The 17,326-nt window shown below is 46.0% G+C and overlaps 1 protein-coding gene across 2 annotated transcripts in view; it reads left to right on the forward strand.

Moving 5' to 3' along the window:
• The window catches only part of CEP89 (centrosomal protein 89), a 69,783-nt gene that overhangs the window by 17,749 nt on the left and 34,708 nt on the right, over positions 1–17,326 (forward strand). The window contains exons 5-9 of one of the 2 annotated variants that reach the window (XM_049622048.1): positions 4,617–4,719; positions 9,814–9,842; positions 10,897–10,939; positions 12,393–12,617; positions 13,790–13,932. In XM_049622048.1, the coding sequence (XP_049478005.1) occupies positions 4,617–4,719; positions 9,814–9,842; positions 10,897–10,939; positions 12,393–12,617; positions 13,790–13,932 (543 nt within the window). The remainder of the gene's footprint in view (positions 1–4,616; positions 4,720–9,813; positions 9,843–10,896; positions 10,940–12,392; positions 12,618–13,789; positions 13,933–17,326) is intronic. The other variant, XM_049622050.1, reaches the window with a different exon arrangement.

Genomic DNA, 17,326 nt, shown 5'->3' on the forward strand with positions numbered 1-17,326 from the left:
AAGGCAAAGGGCAAGAGATTCTAATATTGCTTTACACACCTATAGAAAGCTGGTGCCTGAGATACCCTTGGCCTCCTTTTTGTGGTCACCAGTGGGTGTAGTGGGTCCTGGTCCCAAACCAGAAAGGAAGAAGTGGGGTAAGGGCCTTCTCATTATGTTGCTCTGTATTTATCAGGGAAGACATTTTTTTTCCAGAAATTTCCCAGCAGGAGTCTCATTGGTCACATGCCCATCCCTTGACCAGTTACTGGCTCAGGGGAAGAGGAACCCATGCATCGTACCCTAGAGCTGAGTCCATTTTTGCCAAACCAAATCAGGAATCTCTTAGCAAGGGAGAAAGGAGGGCGCTGATTACTGAGAGGCCAGTGCAGCAGTGCCTGCCTGCTGTGGCGAGACTCCTGCGGCCTCTGCATTTACCCACACATGCCCACGTGCAGACGGAGATACCCCCATTAGTTTATGTGCATGTGGATTAATGACTCTGCTCTACCAGTACAAGCTCCTCTGCACGAGCCTCATCCCCATCGGTAGCAGGAGAAGGCCGGGATAGCAAGTAAGGCACAAGTCTTCACTCCAGCCAACGTGCAGAAGCCACCAAGAGAGTGAGCCCTGCTGTCTTCCATTGTAGGGTCTCCTCCATGCAGCAGGTGAGGAGGCATGGATTCCCAAGCTCTTCGTCCAGCATGTTGTTGGATCTCCAGAGGTCCTTCCACCTTGCAAAGCAGAATTGCCCCTTCCAGAGTTAGTTCTTAGTTCCCCGCATGTTCTTAGCACACCCTTGCCTTGACTTTCCTCCGAGGCGGGGCTTGCTGGACCCTCATGTTGCTCTACTTCTGATGAGCATATAATGCATCTCGGGTGGGCTTCTTCCCTTAGCATCGCTGATGTGAGGAGAGGCATCTGGGAAGGTGGCCATGCCCCATGGGCTGGGCCCTGTGTCATCCAGGTTATCTCTGCTGGAGGCCAAGGAATAGTGGGGACCCCAACCCACTAGTAAGGTGTCACAGCCATCTCACTCTCGAAGCCACGGGAATCCACACTGCAGTTTCCTTGCTGTGTTGGCAGGTTTCCTCCTCTTGAGTAACAGAAGGCTTCTGACATCACAATCGGTTGTGCATGTTTTTGAACCTTATCTGCATGAAATTCCAGAACATGTATTCTTTTGCATCCAACCACGTTGTTACTTATGTATAAGCTTAAAGCTGTATCGTCCTGATAAATTGAAAATTTGGTCACTATAAAGTGAACATTTTTATCTCTAAAAATGTGTTTTGCTTTAACATCTATTCTGTCTGACATTCTCCATGGTTTTTTTGATGTTTGCACGGTCCTTTTTTTTCCATCCTTTCATTTCAACCTTTCCCTATCCTGAGATTTATCTGTGTCTTGTAAACAGCATATAGTTTTGTCTTTTTAATGTTTATTTATTTTTGAGAGAGAGAGGGAGAGAGACAGAGAGTAAGTGGGGGAGGGGCAAGAGAGAGAGGGAGACACAGAATCTGAAGCAGGCTCCAGGCTCTGAGCTGTCAGCACAGAGCCCGATGTGGGGCTCAAACTCATGAACCATGAGATTATGACCTGAGCCAAAGTCGGACACTTACCCAACCAAACCACCCAGGCGCCCCTTAAACAGCATATAGTTTTTTAAAACAAGTTTACTGAGATATAATTCACATACCACCCTATTCCTCCATTTATACACTGCAGCATATACAGTTTTTGTTAAGCAGGTTTGCCCGATTTTTTCTTTGCCTTTTTACCGAAGCATTTAGTCCTTTTATATTTAAGGTATATATGGATATATTTGAATTTAACTTTGCCATCTTTATTTTTTCCATTTGTCCCTTTCTTCTTTTTTTTTTTTTTGTCTTCTCTTCTTTGAATTGATGATTTTTTTCAGTTCAGTTTCCTTCCCTCTACTAGCTTGCAAATTATACTTTTCCCCCCTAATGATTACCCCAGTAATTATAGCTTGTACACTTTCCTCTCTAAAATCTGGGGTGCCGGGCCGCCCAGGAAGAGAACGAAGGAGGCTGGTATGTGTGCTGCAGGCAAATGAGGAAAGGCTGTTCCCGGCATCACTGAGGTCTGTGCTCCCACTGGGCTGGCCTGCCTCTTCCTTCCCTTTCTTCAATACCCAAACAAGTTTTGTTTTAATTACCAAGGAATTTAAGAAATTATTCAGGGGCACCTGAGTGGCTCAGTCGGTTAAGCGTCCGACTTCGGCTCAGGTCACGATCTCATGGTTCGTGGGTTCGAGCCCCACATCGGGCTCTGTGCTGACAGCTCAGAGCCTGGAGCCTGTGTCAGATTCTGTGTCTCCCTCTCTCTCTGCCCCTCCCCCACTCGCACTCTGTCTCCCTCTGTCTCAAAAATAAATAAACATTGGGGCGCCTGGGTGGCGCAGTCGGTTGAGCGTCCGACTTCAGCCAGGTCACGATCTCGCGGTCCGTGAGTTCGAGCCCCGCGTCAGGCTCTGGGCTGATGGCTCGGAGCCTGGAGCCTGTTTCCGATTCTGTGTCTCCCTCTCTCTCTGCCCCTCCCCCGTTCATGCTCTGTCTCTCTCTGTCCCAAAAAAAAAAAAAAAAAGTTAAAAAAATAAATAAATAAACATAAAAAAAAATTAAAAAGAAATTATTTAAATTCATACTTTTAAATTAGAGTGGCTTTTAGGATATTATCACAAATTCTTTAGGCCTATTTATCAATGTATGAAATACTCACAGAGGTACATAGGCCATAAACGTGCAGCCCGGTGAATTTTTACACAGCAGCTACCATCCAGATTAAAAAGAAAAGAACAACATTACTAGGACCCCAGGAGTTGCCCTTCATGACCGAGAAGAGGCCACTGCTTCACCACTGCCTTGACTCCAAGAGCTGATTAGCTCCTAGAAAATCACCTTCGATTATTTTTGCCTACTCTGAAAATGATGGATTTCGTCATTGCCCTATGTATTGTTTAGAACATTTGAGAGTCTTCTGTTGTTGTGCGTGGCGGTAGCTGGCTCACTCTCATCGCTTTGTGACGCCCCGTCGTGCTCCGCTAACATTCAGTGACTCACTTGTTTTACTGATGCTAGATATTTGCTTGTTTTGCTGTGGCTCTTAGGAGCAGCGCTGTGGTAAACAGTCATACGTATACGTACGTATTTCCAGTGGGCCTATGCTGCTCACAGATGCTCATGTTCTGCATGGGTATAATCTAGGGCACACGTGGGGCAGCCTTAGCACTCGGAGACTAGTAGAGAGGCCGACATATGAGGCCCCTTAGCACTTTCCCATCTCCCTGATAATAGTCAGCTAATAAATCTTTTTTTTTTAATTTTTTAAAAATGTTTTATTTATTTTTGAAAGAGAGAGAGAGAGACAGAACATGAATGGGCGAGGGACAGAGAGAGAGGGAGACACAGAATCCAAAGTAGGCTCCAGGCTCTGAGCTGTCAGCACAGAGCCCGACGTGGGGCCCGAACTCACGGACCGTGAGATCATGACCTGAGCCGAAGCCGGACGCTCAACCGACTGAGCCACCCAGGCGCCCCACCTAACAAATCTTTGACAGGGTAAACAACGCCATCGGTTCCCAAGAGATAAAACCCAAGAAGTCATTTCTTTTTTCTTTCTTCGAAAGCTAAGTAGAGTGGGATACCTGTCTGCATCCTGAGCTGGGTCACCTTAGAGCCCTGCCCCCAGAGCCTGGTGGGCCAAACGGCCTTAGCTCCTGGCTCTGAAATGCCCCTTCTCGTGGACATCTCACCCGTCAATGCTGCCACTTCTCTGTCAGCCTTGGGGACGGCCCTCCTGTGGTCTGCAGCACAGCAAAGCCCAGCTGACCACATGAGCACGATTCCACCGAAGAATCAGGATAGCAGAAGGGACCCCAGCCCAGAGGATGCCCATCGTAGTTTGCTGTAGAAGACCTGGTCACCGCCCTTCCCCCTGAGCAGTCTCCGCTGCCAGTGGACTGTCTCATGCTCATCACGAGGTGATCCTGGTGGGACTGTCTCACGCTCATCACGAGGTGGTCCCCCTCCTGTCCCACGCATCAGTGAGGGTCAGCTCCGCAGCCCTGCCACCACTTATGATACCTACATAGGACGCCCTCACGGACAGTGGGGGGGAGGCTTCCGTTCTCTCAGGAAGCAGCATTTACAGTGGACTCAGAGCCAGCAGGTATAGCGGACCTCTATCCCAAACGGTGGCCTGGATGAGGATTCTCCTCATCAGGGTTGGCAGCGCTCGGCCCACGTAGAGCTGAATAACACACCGTCAGCACCCGGGTAGGGTGGCACTGGGTGCTGTGCCGGGCAAGCCGGGTGCAACCCCTCTTCCTGGGTTGGCCCCTGGCAGGAGTGAGGAAGATGGGCACCCGGGCAGCGTGAGTGGCATGCGAAGCTCTCCGTGCCCGGAGCATCATTTGGGTGGCATTGCCTTCGCTACCAGGCTTTTCCTGGGGGACCTGACGTTCCATCCAGTCCTGCCCGGTGTCGTCCTTTTGTCTCAGAGTGGGAAGTAGCAGCGGAGGAGGTGTGGAATAAGACGCTTGCGTTTGTTCGGAGGAAGTTTGGTACAGATGGCACTCACCACACGTTCTTTTTGTCTTTTGTACCAAAAAGGTTCCGTTGTCACATACGGTGGACAGTGAAGATGAGGAAAATATTTCTGAGCAAGATGAGTTTCCAGGCTCACCTCTTACACCATGGCGTACACAAGAAATAGGTAAAAAAAAAAAAAAAACATTTTGTGGCAATAAATATTGGTTAATGTTTCGAACCTAGAGCCATTGCACCCCTATACCATGCTTCTTTGATTCTAAGTAGGAACGTTCAGAGTTTTGTTTTCACTGGAGATGCGTTATTCCGTGGCCGGTGGCCTGGGTGTTAGGTTGTCTTGAACGTACAAGGTGCTCGCTTTGGAGTCCGTTCTGTCCTGTCAGTTCTGTTCGCCGTGAGCAGACAGACGCGGGGGACGATTAAGGCTCAGGCTGTAAGCTCTATGCCCTCCTTCCTCCCGTGCCCCCCGGTGCCTGCTGTTGCGCGGGGTGGGCACCCGGTGGTCTCCAGGGGATGAACGAGCGAGGGTGTCTTGTTCACCCAGCCATCTCGGGTCCCGGAGCAGGGCCCGGCCCACAGCGGGCCATCACTAAGGGTTTGTTGGATGAATAAGTGTGCAGGCACGTTTGTGATACAACTCTGTGTGTCACCAGCCGTCTGTGTCTGGCTCATTTCGCACCGCGGGAACGCAGTGCACGGTGGCCACAGCAGGGAGCGGCCGTCACCTTCCTAAGAGGTGGTTTACATGCAAGTGAGAATTGTGCCTGGCGCACAGCGGGCTCCAGTAGGTGCTTTGTCAAGACCTCCAGAGTCGATTGGGCTCAAGGTGACTGATTGGAAAACAGAATGCCAGCCTCGTCATACCTGGGCCAGAAAACACCAGTTGGTCAGGTGGCATATTTTATCCCTGTGGGAAAATCTATATGAATATTAAATTTACATAGAAATTGTATCTTTTTAAGTTATATAAATAGTACTTTCTCACTGTAAAAAAAAAAAAGACTTGAAATGCAGACATACATAAAGTTAAACACACGTGATTGTACTGCCATAGATAATTTTAACCACTTAGAATGTATATGTACATTAACATACACGTTATTTTGTTACCTGCCTCTTATTGTACACACCTCCTGAACAGCTCGCTGTGTTTATACGTGTCCATCCGTTTTCTAAGGTCTGTGTTGCCTGTGGGCTGACACGTTATTGTGGTTCAGAATCCAACCAGGAGACAGAAAGCACGTGGTGATTTGAACAGGGAAGGTTGAATATGAAGAATTATTAAGTATAACAGGATTGCTTACAAAGCCGTAGAGAGAAGTCTAGAGAATACAGCAGGAGCAGAGGGAAGAGCCGCTCCCTCTACAGTTAACGTAGAGCACGCACGGGAAGAAGCACATTTGGAGAGTCTCCCAAGGCCCAGATGCCACACTGGGGGTGGGGCAGCTGCTGCCCACCGGCTGGTGGAGAAGTTAGCTGTGTTGTGGTAACAGAACTCACTGGAAGGAAAGCTGCCCTCTCCAGGGGAGTGCCAGATGCCACCCGTGGGGAAGTTGCTGGCTGGCCACTCAGAAAAAAGGGAAGGAGGGAGGAGAAGAGGAAGAGCAGAAAGGACACAGAGAAGGAGGGAGACAGCCCTGCAATGAAGCACCCAAGCCCCTTCCTCCCAGCGCCCTCTGCTGATGAGGCTTATCATTGCGCCACCTGGCAAGGTCTAGGTACTGCAGTTACAGAAGGCGGGCAGTGGGGGTGGATTTGGAGCAGAAGGGGCAGTGATAAGAGGCACACTTGGTAACGTGAACTTGGAGCACAGGTGATGGCCGGGAAGGAGTGCAGCTCCTGCAGTAGGTTTTGGTTTGTGGCCGACACTTACGAAAAAGGCTCCACATTTGCCCCAAATTCTAATTCGGTGGCTCTAGTCTGGGGCCCAACATCTGTTGTTGTTTTTTTAATGTTCGTAAATTTTTTGACAGAGAGAGGGTGCGAGCAGCGGAGGGGCAGAGAAAGAGGGAGAGAGAGAGAACGTGTCAGAGCCTGCTGTGGGGCTCAAGCTCATGAAGCGTGAGATCACGACCTGAGCCGAAACCAAGAGTCGGATGCTTAACCGACTGAACCACCCAGGTGGCCCAGTGTCTGTATTTTTAAAAGCACTTTGGAAAGTGTGATGTGGGCGATGCTCGGCAACACGGGAGAATCTCTGGCTTTTAGTGGTTTGGGTGTTGGTTCTGTCATTTCCTGGTAACGAGAGGCTTGACTAAGTTACTTAACCCCGCTTCTGCTCACTCTGAGTGCACCTCTAATCAGATGCTTACAAGGATTAAATTCAGTCACAGCGGGAAGCACAGCCCCCTCCAGAAACGCCAGCTGATAATTATTGTCTACAGGCTGAAGCCATCAAGCTCACCGAGCCATGCGTGCCGTTCCGCACCCTAGACCGGCCAAGACCGGGCACTGAGGTCATGTGGTTGAGACACCAGTCCCTTGGCCAGAGCTGCCGGGTTCATGGGCATCATCCCCTGCCCTTCTCTGATCCCCGTTGTGCCCTCCACCCCACTGTGCTTTCTCTCTCTGCTCCAGAGTCAGATGTGGCAAAAGACAGCTCTCTCCTTTCCCTCACTTGACTGCGTCTCTTCGGTGCTGGTTGTGTCTCCATTACTCCCCCAGACCACTGACCTCCATCCTGACGGACACAGTGGATGGTGTTGCGGCTTCATCTTACGTGACTTCTCGGGAGCGTTCCACACAGGCAATCGCTCCCGCCGCCTTAAACTACGTCTCTCCCCTGGCTTCCTGACCTCTCCCTCTCCTTGTCTCCTCTTGCCTCTTCTGGGTGCCCCTTCTTCATCTCCTGTGTAGGCTCATCTTCCTCTGCCTGCCCAGGAAAGTTAGGGTCTCCAAGGCCAGTCCGGGCCCTTTGCTCTGCTAAGCAACCACCCTGCCCCCTGCTCCCAGTACATACCATTTGTTGTGTTACACCCGGCAGATCCATGTGTACATGCGGAGTGCCTGCTATGTTTTGGGACCATGGTAATAGCAGCCAGGGCAATCTTTTCAAACACGACTCTAATAGTGTCCCTGTTGCCCCCCGTGAGCCCCCACACCCTTTTTATTCAGATCTCTTCATTGGTTTCCCTGCCCCTGCTGGCCATTCTCCAGCCACTCCAGGGTTCTTTTATTTCTTCTGATGTCCCCCTTCCTACCACCTAATGTCTGTTATATATAAAGGAAGTGGAAGGAGGGGTTGTGTGTTTGACTTTTTATGTTTTACGTGTTCAAATATATCCAAAAGGAAGAATACCCGGCTGATGGCCACTGGGAGGGGAAAGGTTCAGGGGATTACGATCATGGGGGAGTTTTGGGTTTTCTGCATTATTAGAATTGTTGACAGCAAGGCCAGGTTCATGTGGCATGACTAGGAAGATGGGATAGTACCTAGCGTGGCATCTTGTATACAGCAGGACGCCCAGTATTGGAGCTTTTGCTATGATTTGAATAGTTGATACCAGTTGCCTGGCAGATTGTAGAAACGAGAAGGGCAAGGAGTCTGGTCGTGGTTTTGAGAAACGATCAATGAGGAAACAGGAAACAAACTATATCCACAGGGCCCAGTGTACTGTGTATACATTACCAAAGTGAACTTGGGTGATGCCAATTCTGGTTCTTTTTCTGAAAAATTGGTGACTGAGATACAACAGAGATGATTAGTTTCCTTAGGAAAATAGATGAGTTGTCCTTTAAAACTTTTTATCATGAGAACTTTCTTTTTTTTTTTTTTTTTAATTTTTTTTTAACGTTTATTTATTATTGAGGGACAGAGAGACACAGAGCGTGAGCCAGGGGAGGGGTAGAGAGAGGGGGAGACACAGAATCCGAAGCAGGCTCCAGCCTCTGAGCTGTCCGCACAGAGCCCGACGTGGGACTCGAATCCACAGACCTCGAGATTGTGACCTGAGCCGAAGTCGGTCGTTCAACCAACTGAGCCACCCAGGCGCCCCTATCATGAGAATTTTCAAACGTACAAAAGTAGAGAAAATAGTAAGCTGAATTCTCATGTACCCACGATCCACCCTCTACAGCTGGTAGCATCCTGCCATTCTTCATGAATCCCCTGCCCTTCCCCAACTTTGCTTCCTGAAGAATTTAAGGGGGGTGGGGAGCATCCAAAATTCCATTAAATATGAGGGCAAGTAGGTCTGATGCAGTATCGTGTGATACCAAATCAAAACCATCACAAAGGTTATTTAGAATGCAAACTTTTTTTGTATCAGTTTACACATTTGCTCATCAGATGCTCACTTACTATGTGCCAGAGATGACAGAGCCACAGGCCCCTCCCCTCATATTGCAGCTTTGGGGGAAGGACGCGCAGATGGGGAGCCGCAGTCTGGGGCACTGAGGGGGGCTGCAGAGGCAGCACAGTGCTGGAGAGCAGTTACCGCTGCAGCTCCAGAAGGTGGCAGGCACAATCGGCTTCGTGAGGCCGGACTCCAAAGGACAAGGCGGGATTTTGTCCCATGCCCCAGTCTAGGCTGCCCCGGGACATCTGATGGAAAGTTTAGTTACAAATAGTGGGTCAATATTGTTCAGGTGCTGGTAATTGTAATGAACCAGGAAATAGATTTACAGTCCTTTGTGTATCTTTAAGCACTTTTGTCTGTCTTTCTGAATTCTATTAGTTCTAATTTATTTTCATCCAGTTATTTCTGCTCTGTAAGTTGACTGTAGAAAGCTAAGAACAACCGACTTTTCACTACATCAAAGGGTGCGGGCACCCTAGGGCATAAGATTACCTTCCTCAGGAAGTACCTTAATCACAAATGTGTATCTGTAAATTAAAAGCGATTACTGGGCAAGATTTGCTTTCCTCTGTATCACTGAGGCAGTTTGCTTCAAAGAACAACTATTTGACCAGGTCAGATGCTACTTGCAGGCAGAGGGGAGTCAAGCCTCAGCACCTTTGGGTGGCACATGTAGAGAGAAGAGGGGATGGGGGCGGTGTTGGAAAGGTAGGGGCAGCTCAGAGTCACTCCGAGGAGTTTGGCCTCGGTTCTGCCACCATGTGAGCCAACGGGGTGCTCCAGAATTAACAGGATAAGGAGAGAAGCAGGTGGGTCAGGCCCCCTGCCTTGCCGGGGAAGGGGGGGTGCTTGTTCATCTCATCGGTAGAAGCCAGGCTCCTGCAGTCATGCTCTGGTGAGTTGTCAGATGTCTTTATCTGCTTTTAAAACGTTTTCCTCTCCCTCTCTCTTCTTTTAATCAGATGGCAAACCTTCGGTTCTGAATTTAACGGTAAGATTCATTTCTTTTTTTTTTTTTTAATTCTTAATGTTTATTTGTTATTGAGAGACAGAGAGAGAGACAGAGCATGAGCATGGGAGGGGCAGAGAGACAGAAGACACAGAAGGATTCAATTTTTAAAAACCAATTTTCTCAATAAATTGAATTTCCACCATAATTTTAAACAACTTTTGTGATTTGTAGGGGGGATAACTTCCCTTACGAGTCTTTTCCCATTAAATGTTTTTTTAAATACTTTTGAAACCTGAAGAAACTCATATTTTCCATAGTTTAAAAATGAATGTAACATTTTGAGAGGTTAGGAATGAATAGATGATAACAAATTTGCAAGCATGGAAATAGGGTTTTGTTTTTTTCTTTTTTTACAAACATGGAAATAGTTTTAACTTAGGTTTAAATCCTCCGATGCCATAGGAATGTAAAAACTAAAGATTTCTCAGTAGAGTTCATTTCATAACCTTATCTACTTTTTCGGCAGAAATTAGAAACTTCATATCAGATTGATGTGTATTGGAAAAATGAGCAAAAGGTCAAAGCCTTCCCTTTCCTCTAAATTTTGGTCAAAAAGGAAGATCCTACGCTTTTCTCAGCACTTTGGAAATGCGCTTCTCTGCAGCCAGTGGGGTCTTTTTGCTTTTCCCAAGGAAGAAGAACCCAGTTAGAGTTCCCTCTAACTGGTCGGCACCCACAGCCCCATCTCATGTTTCCAAACTTGAACTGACGGCCTGTTCCTCGTGAGACCTACATGTGAAAACATGGTGGCTGAACTCACGGGGGAGAGTCGGGAAGAAAGCCCGAACAGGACCTCCTTTACTGCCTCCTAGGAGGCACCAGGAGGGGAAGACCCTGAAGGTTTAAGATTCGGCTAAGAGAAACAACGGATATTAGAGTTTCTAAAGCTGCAGCAGGCTACAAACTCCAGGAGCCAAAGTGCAGGGAAAGAAGCGTATTTAATTATGTGATAGACAAAAACCCAGCTGCTCGTGCCAGTCTGTTTTTAGGAGATGCTAAGACTCTTAATTCAGTACTGTGTTTCCTTCCCTAGGATGAAAAACCACCATTATGTGAAAAGCCTCCACCGTCCCCAGGTATTTATTTGCCTTTTAAATTTAATTATGGTGAACACCTTATTATTGTAGAGGTTACCCAGAATTATCTTGTCTAAAATAAAGGTCACTTCTTTCCCCCATACAAGCTGTTGCTTCTGTCCCATTACTGTGTTTGGGAACAGGAGGCACCTGTTGATCTTCCACCTGTGCCCTAAAAGAGAGGGTCCAAGTGTTCAGACGTTGAATGGTGGGTGGATGTCGCCTGGGGATGTGCTCAGGCACTGGGAGGCCAGTGTTTGCAAATCGGGGCCACTTTGTGTCCCCGCCGCCTGCCAGGGCAAGGCACAGGCCGGGAAGCCGCCACCTTTTCTAGCTGACCTCTCCTGGCATGTTTTCAGCTGTAGTCTCCATCTGCCATCCAGTCTCCAATGTTTTATTTCTGAGATGCCTCCGAGTTGCCCTCTTGTTTTCAGTGCACCTGCAGAGTTATTCATTTCTTAGACTTCCCTTTCATGTTCTAGCGACTGGATATGCGTGTATCAGGGGTCAGGGAGGCTATCTGGAGCCACCAGTCCTTCCGCTAGCCCTTGCCTGCCCCCTGGGGTGTGTGCCAAGCCACAGTCTGGAGCCACCGGCCCTCCCACTCTTGACGCCCCACCTCCAACTCCGCTTCTGCCTCTAGCCTCTCTCCATTCAGAGGCATGCCCTGGGCCAGGGAGCACATTGCAGTCCTTAACCTCCTGTGACCTCCGTGAGCATCTCTGTGCACGGAACGTCGCTCTGTGTTCTCCCCCAATCTCTCTTGCTACTCCTTCTTAAAATCCTTCGTGACCTCTGGCTTCTCCTCTCCCTGGTGCCCACAGGCTGGTGGCTCCTCCGTCTCTCCAGCTGAGTCCGCCTTCAGAGTGGGGCTGTGTCCTAAACTGAGCTTGACTTACCCGATGCATCTGTGTCCCTTGTCGGGCTGAGTGTCTTTCAAGCCGCAGGTCTTGGTAGCCCTCCTTGATTTGCCCTCACTGCCCACACATGGTCAGCTCTGGGCCTGTCCCTCTCTCGTATGTCCCTTCCTCTCTGCCCTCACTCTGGGGCCCTCTGGCCTCCCTGCCCCTGGACTGGACCTCATTCCTGTTCACTTTCTTCCCTGCTGGCCCCAGAGGCTCATGTGAGAATAGAGCCTCTTCCTTTTCACACCTCTGCCTAAAAACCTTTTCTGGCTCCTGGCAGCCTGCAGGACAGAACCCTTACTTTACACATTATGATATGCAAGGGCCCCCTTCGGATCCTGCCTCTCACCCTGTGGCTTACTGTGGCCTCAACAGAACACCCACTCTTTCTTGTGTAGGCCGTTCTCTTTGCAGGGACTGAAGAACACAGCGTGAGGCTGGACGTGAAGAAGTGACTCGCATGGTTTTGGAGATAAAGTCTCTTATAATTTTGATGTAAAATTGTAAAAACCAACATTTAAAAAAACTTTTTCCCTGTACCTTTCCAGATATAACCGGTAGAGCACGGCAGAGATGTTTAGAAATAACCAAAGAGAAGTTCCAGGAAATAAAAGAAGAAAACTTGCATCTAAGCAATGCAAATCAAACCCTTACTCTTGAACTTAACATAGTAAAACAAGCATTGAAAGAACTACAGTTAAAACTGAAAAGAACAGAAAAAGAAAATCGAAAGTTGAAAGAGGCTAAGAAAGCATCCTCTCAGGAAGGTGGGGGTAACTACACTGTTCTTTTATTAAAGAACAAACAAGAATTCACTTATTTTCTCATTTATTTGAAAGTTACTATTTTCTGTTGTAATATTTGCTGATGTTAATGTTTTTATTGTAGTATAATATTTAAGGTTCTGTTTTTTTAAGTTTATTTATTTTGAAAGAGAGAAGAGAGAAACAGCACGTGAGCTGGGGAGGGGCAGACAGAGAGAGAATCCCAAGCAGGCTCTGCAACTGTCATCACAGAGCCCAGTGCAGGGCTCGAACTCACAACTGTGAGATCATGATCTGAGCCAAGATCAAGAGTTGGACTGAGCCAGGGGCACCTGGGTGGCTCAGTTGGTTAAGCGTCCAATTTTGGCTCAAGTCACGATCTCACAGTTCAAGAGTTCGAGCCCCGCATCAGGCTCTGTGCTGACAGCTCAGATTCTGTCACAGATCCTGTGTCTCCCTCTCTCTTTGCCCCTCCCCTGCTTGTGCTCTGTCTCTCTCTCTTTCTCTCAAAAATAAATAAATGTTAAAAAAAAAAAACAACAGATTTGGACTGAGCCACCCAGGCATTCCCTGAGGCATATATTTATTTCGACAACTTTATATTATTTGTGCTGTTACTTTGTGGAATCTATTTTCTTTTCTTTTTTTTTTTTTTTCTTTTTGTTTTGTTTCTTGAGAGAGAGAGAGAGAGCAAGAGAGCGTGAGCAGGAGAGAGGGGCAAAGAGGGAGGGAGAGAATCTTCAGGGCTTGATCTCATGACGGTCATATCATGTCCTGAGTGAAAATTAAAAGTTGAATGCTCAACCAGCTAAGCCACCCAAGCACCCCCTGGAATCTCTTTTCTGTTATGCTTTCTAAAAGGATATTGCTATTCTATGGGAAGGTAATTAGTTCTAATAAATTTTACATTTATTTTATGTATATCATTTGAAACAATGACTTTTGCTTTCTACAGTTTTCATTTTACTTTAATTACACATGCATAAACTTCCAAAACACCGTTGACTCTTCAGTGTTAAAAAAATTTTGTGACTTTTATTCATTAATACCTATATATCTGTCCTCCACTGCCTCTTGTGGGCCTAAAGAGAAAAAAGAGCAGATGATTGTAATTTATGTAAAATCTTGATCAATTTGATGTAAGTTCTTCTAATATTAAATTCTTTTTTTTTCCCCCATAGTCGCTGCGCCTGAACTACTTTGTCTAAGGAAACAGGCTCAAGAACTAGTGGATGAAAATGATGGGTTGAAAATGACTGTCCATCGTTTGAATGTAGAACTGAGTAGATATCAGACAAAATTCAGGCATTTATCCAAGGAAGAGGTAATGTTTTCAATTTTAAAATATCAGTTTTCTGATTTTTTATTTTTCAGACTTTGCTGTTGAATTGCTTTCCATTCTTGAAGGGTTCATTTTTTTTTTTTTTTTTTTTTTTAATATTTATTCTTGAGACAGAGACAGAGCGTGAACAGGGGAGGGGCAGAGAGAGAGAGACACACACACACACACACAGAATCTGAAACAGGCTCCAGGCTCTGAGCTGTCAGCACAGAGCCTGATGCGGGGCTCGAACCCATGAACTGTAAGATCACAACCTGAGCCGAAGTCGGACGCTTAACTGACTAAGCCACCCAGGTGCCCCGAAGGGTTCATATTTATTACTATTTGGTATAAAATGGCACATCCAAAGCACAGTCTTTCAGGGGACCTTTCTATGTCCTCCCTTCTGCCCTTCCTTCCCCTCCCCCTTTCTCAAAACAAAAAGCCATAAAGGTTCTTTGTAAAGAAAATTTGGGGACAATAGAAAAGCAAATAAAGGAGTAAAAGTCCTTGTCTTCGGCTCCATTCTCAGTCCTGTTCCTCCAGGTATAGCTGTTGTCTCTTGGGGTACAAACTTTGGAAAGAAAGCAGACTAGTTTTCACAGGTCCCCCAAATCACCTGGCTCTCATAGCCAATGGGACTTGGGCTCATGATTCCCACAGGACTAGCAAGCAAAGCAGCAGTTCTGAAATAGGGATGGTGCACACAGGTGCAGCTACTCACTGGGCTCAGCACAGGGGGAGCAGGCAAAACACCCACCTCCCACTTTTCCCTGGAAGGGGTTTGACCTCCTACTTTCCCAGCTGCTGCCTGGGGTCTGGCTTCCAATCAGCCTGCATCTGGGTGCTAAATACAGCCTTCCCTTTTGGGAAATTAATGAGTCTTGGTATGCCCTCAACTACTGGGAGCCGCTAAGAACAAAGACAGTGGCTTAGATAATCACAGAGTTTTGAGAGGCAACCAGGAGCTCAGGCCAGGCTGATTGATGAGGCTCATCTCTTATACTGGACCGGTCTGTCAAAACTGGGAGAGGTAGGCTGTTTTTCCTAATGTACAGAAACCAACACAGAGAGTCCAGGAAGATGCAGGAAAAAGGGAGTATGTTCCAAACAAAAAGATCAGATACTGATTTTAATGAAGTCCAGGTAAGTGATTTACTCAATAGTTCAAAATAACAGTGATAAAGATGCTCACTGAGGTCCAGAGAGCATGAACAAAGTGAGCATTTCAACGAAGAAATAGAAAAAAATTTAAAAGTACCAGACAGAAAGCATAGAGCTGAAGACTACAATAACTGAACCAAAAAATTCAATAGGGGGTTCAACAACAAACTAGAACAAGTGGAAGAAAGAATCAGTGAAGCTGAAGACATGGCAGTATAATTCATCCTATCAGAGAAGCAAAAAGAAAATGAGAAAGAATGATGGGATGCTATCAAGTGGATTACAGGGGTCCCAGAAGGAGGAGAGAGAGAAAGGGACAGAAAACTTATTTAAATAATGGCTGAAAATTTCCCTAACCTGGGGAGAGAAACAGACCTCCAGATCTAGGAAGTTCAGAGAGTTCCAAATAAGAAGAACCCAAAGACACCCACTCAAAACACATTATAATGAATCTGTCAAAAGTTAAAGGCAAGGAAAGAATCTTAAAAACAGCAGAGAGAAAAATAACTTATGACACACAAGGGAACTCCCATAAGAATATCAGCAGATGTTTCAGCAGAAACTTTGCAGGCCAGGAGGGTGTAGCACAGTGTATTCAAAAACAAAACAAAACAAAAACTGCCAACCAAGAATACTCTACCTGACAAAGCTGGACAAAGAGTTTTCCAGACAAGCATAAGCTTAAGGAGTTCGTCACCACTAAACTGGCCTTAAACATACTTTTCTAAGCTAAAATAAAGAGGCAACTTAGTAATAAGAAAACACATAAAAGAACTAATAATTGAATTCAGTAAATTTGAAAAATCAATACAAAAATATACAAAAAACAGTTGTGTTTCTAGACACTAACAACAAAGTATTGGGAAGAGGAATTAAGGGGGGAAAATCCCATTTATCATAGCATCAAAAATAATAAAATGCTTTGGAATAAATTTACAAAGGAGGTGAAAGATAAAACCCAAAACCATAAAACATACAGATGAAAGAAATTAAAGTCAGAAATAAATGGAAAGATTTTCTGTGCTTATAGATTGGAAGAATTAATAGTTAAAATGTCCATACTAGCCAAAGTGATCTACAGATTCAATGCAGTACCTTTCAAAATTCTGATGGCATTTTTCACAGAAATAGATGGCATTATTTCACAGAAATAAAATTCGTGTGGAATCACAAAAGACCCTCAATAGCCAAAGCAGTCTTGAGAAAGAAGAACAAAATCTGGAGACATCCTACCTCCTGATTTTAAGCTACTACAAAGCCATAGTAATCAAAACAGTATGGTATTGGCATAAAAACAAACACACAGACTAATGGAACAGAACTGAGGGCCTAGAAATAAACCCATGTATATATGCTCAGTTTATTTTTGACAAAGGAGCCAAGAATATACTATGAGGAAAGGACGTTCTCTTCGATAAATGATTGGAAAAACCAGATGTCCACATCCAAAAGAATGAAACTGGGCCCCTAGCTTACACCACACCCCAAAATCAACTCAAAATAAATTAAGGACTTGAGCATAAGACCTGAAATCATAAAACTCCTTGACATCAGTCTTGGTGATGGTTTTTTGGATTTGACGCCCAAAACAAAAATAAACCAGTGAGGCTACATCAAACTTCTCAGCAAAGGAAACCATCAACAAAATGAAAAGGCAGCCTGTGGAACGAGAAGATATTTGCAAACCACATATCCAATAAAGGATTAATGCCCCCCAAATACAAGGAATTCCTACAGCTCAATAGCACAAAAATAAATAATTTAAAAACGAGCAAAGGATCTAAATAGCCGTTTTTCCAAAGAACTACAAGTGACCCACAGTGCTCAGCACCACTCACCAGCAGTGAAATGCAAAGTAAAGTCCTAATGAGCTGTCATCTCACCTGTTAGCAGGTCTATTATTAAAAAGACAAGAGACGGCAAGTGTGAGGTGTGGAGAAAAGGGAACCCTCCTGCACTGTCAGAAGTTAATTTGTGCAGCCACTATGGAGGGCAGTATGGAAGTTCCTCAAGAAACTAAAAATAGAGCCCCTATATGATTCATCGATTCTACTTCTGGGTATATGTCCAAAGGCAACAAGGTCACTGTCTTGAAGAGATGTCTGTGCTTTGATGTTCGTTGAAGCATTGTTCACAACAGCCAAGATATGGACACAGCCTACGTGTCTCCACGGATGAATGGATAAAGAAAATGTAATGTATATGCAAAAATGTGTGTGTATGTGAGAGATAG

This window comes from Panthera uncia (assembly GCF_023721935.1).
Source record: "Panthera uncia isolate 11264 chromosome E2 unlocalized genomic scaffold, Puncia_PCG_1.0 HiC_scaffold_19, whole genome shotgun sequence".
Lineage (NCBI taxonomy): Eukaryota > Metazoa > Chordata > Mammalia > Carnivora > Felidae > Panthera > Panthera uncia.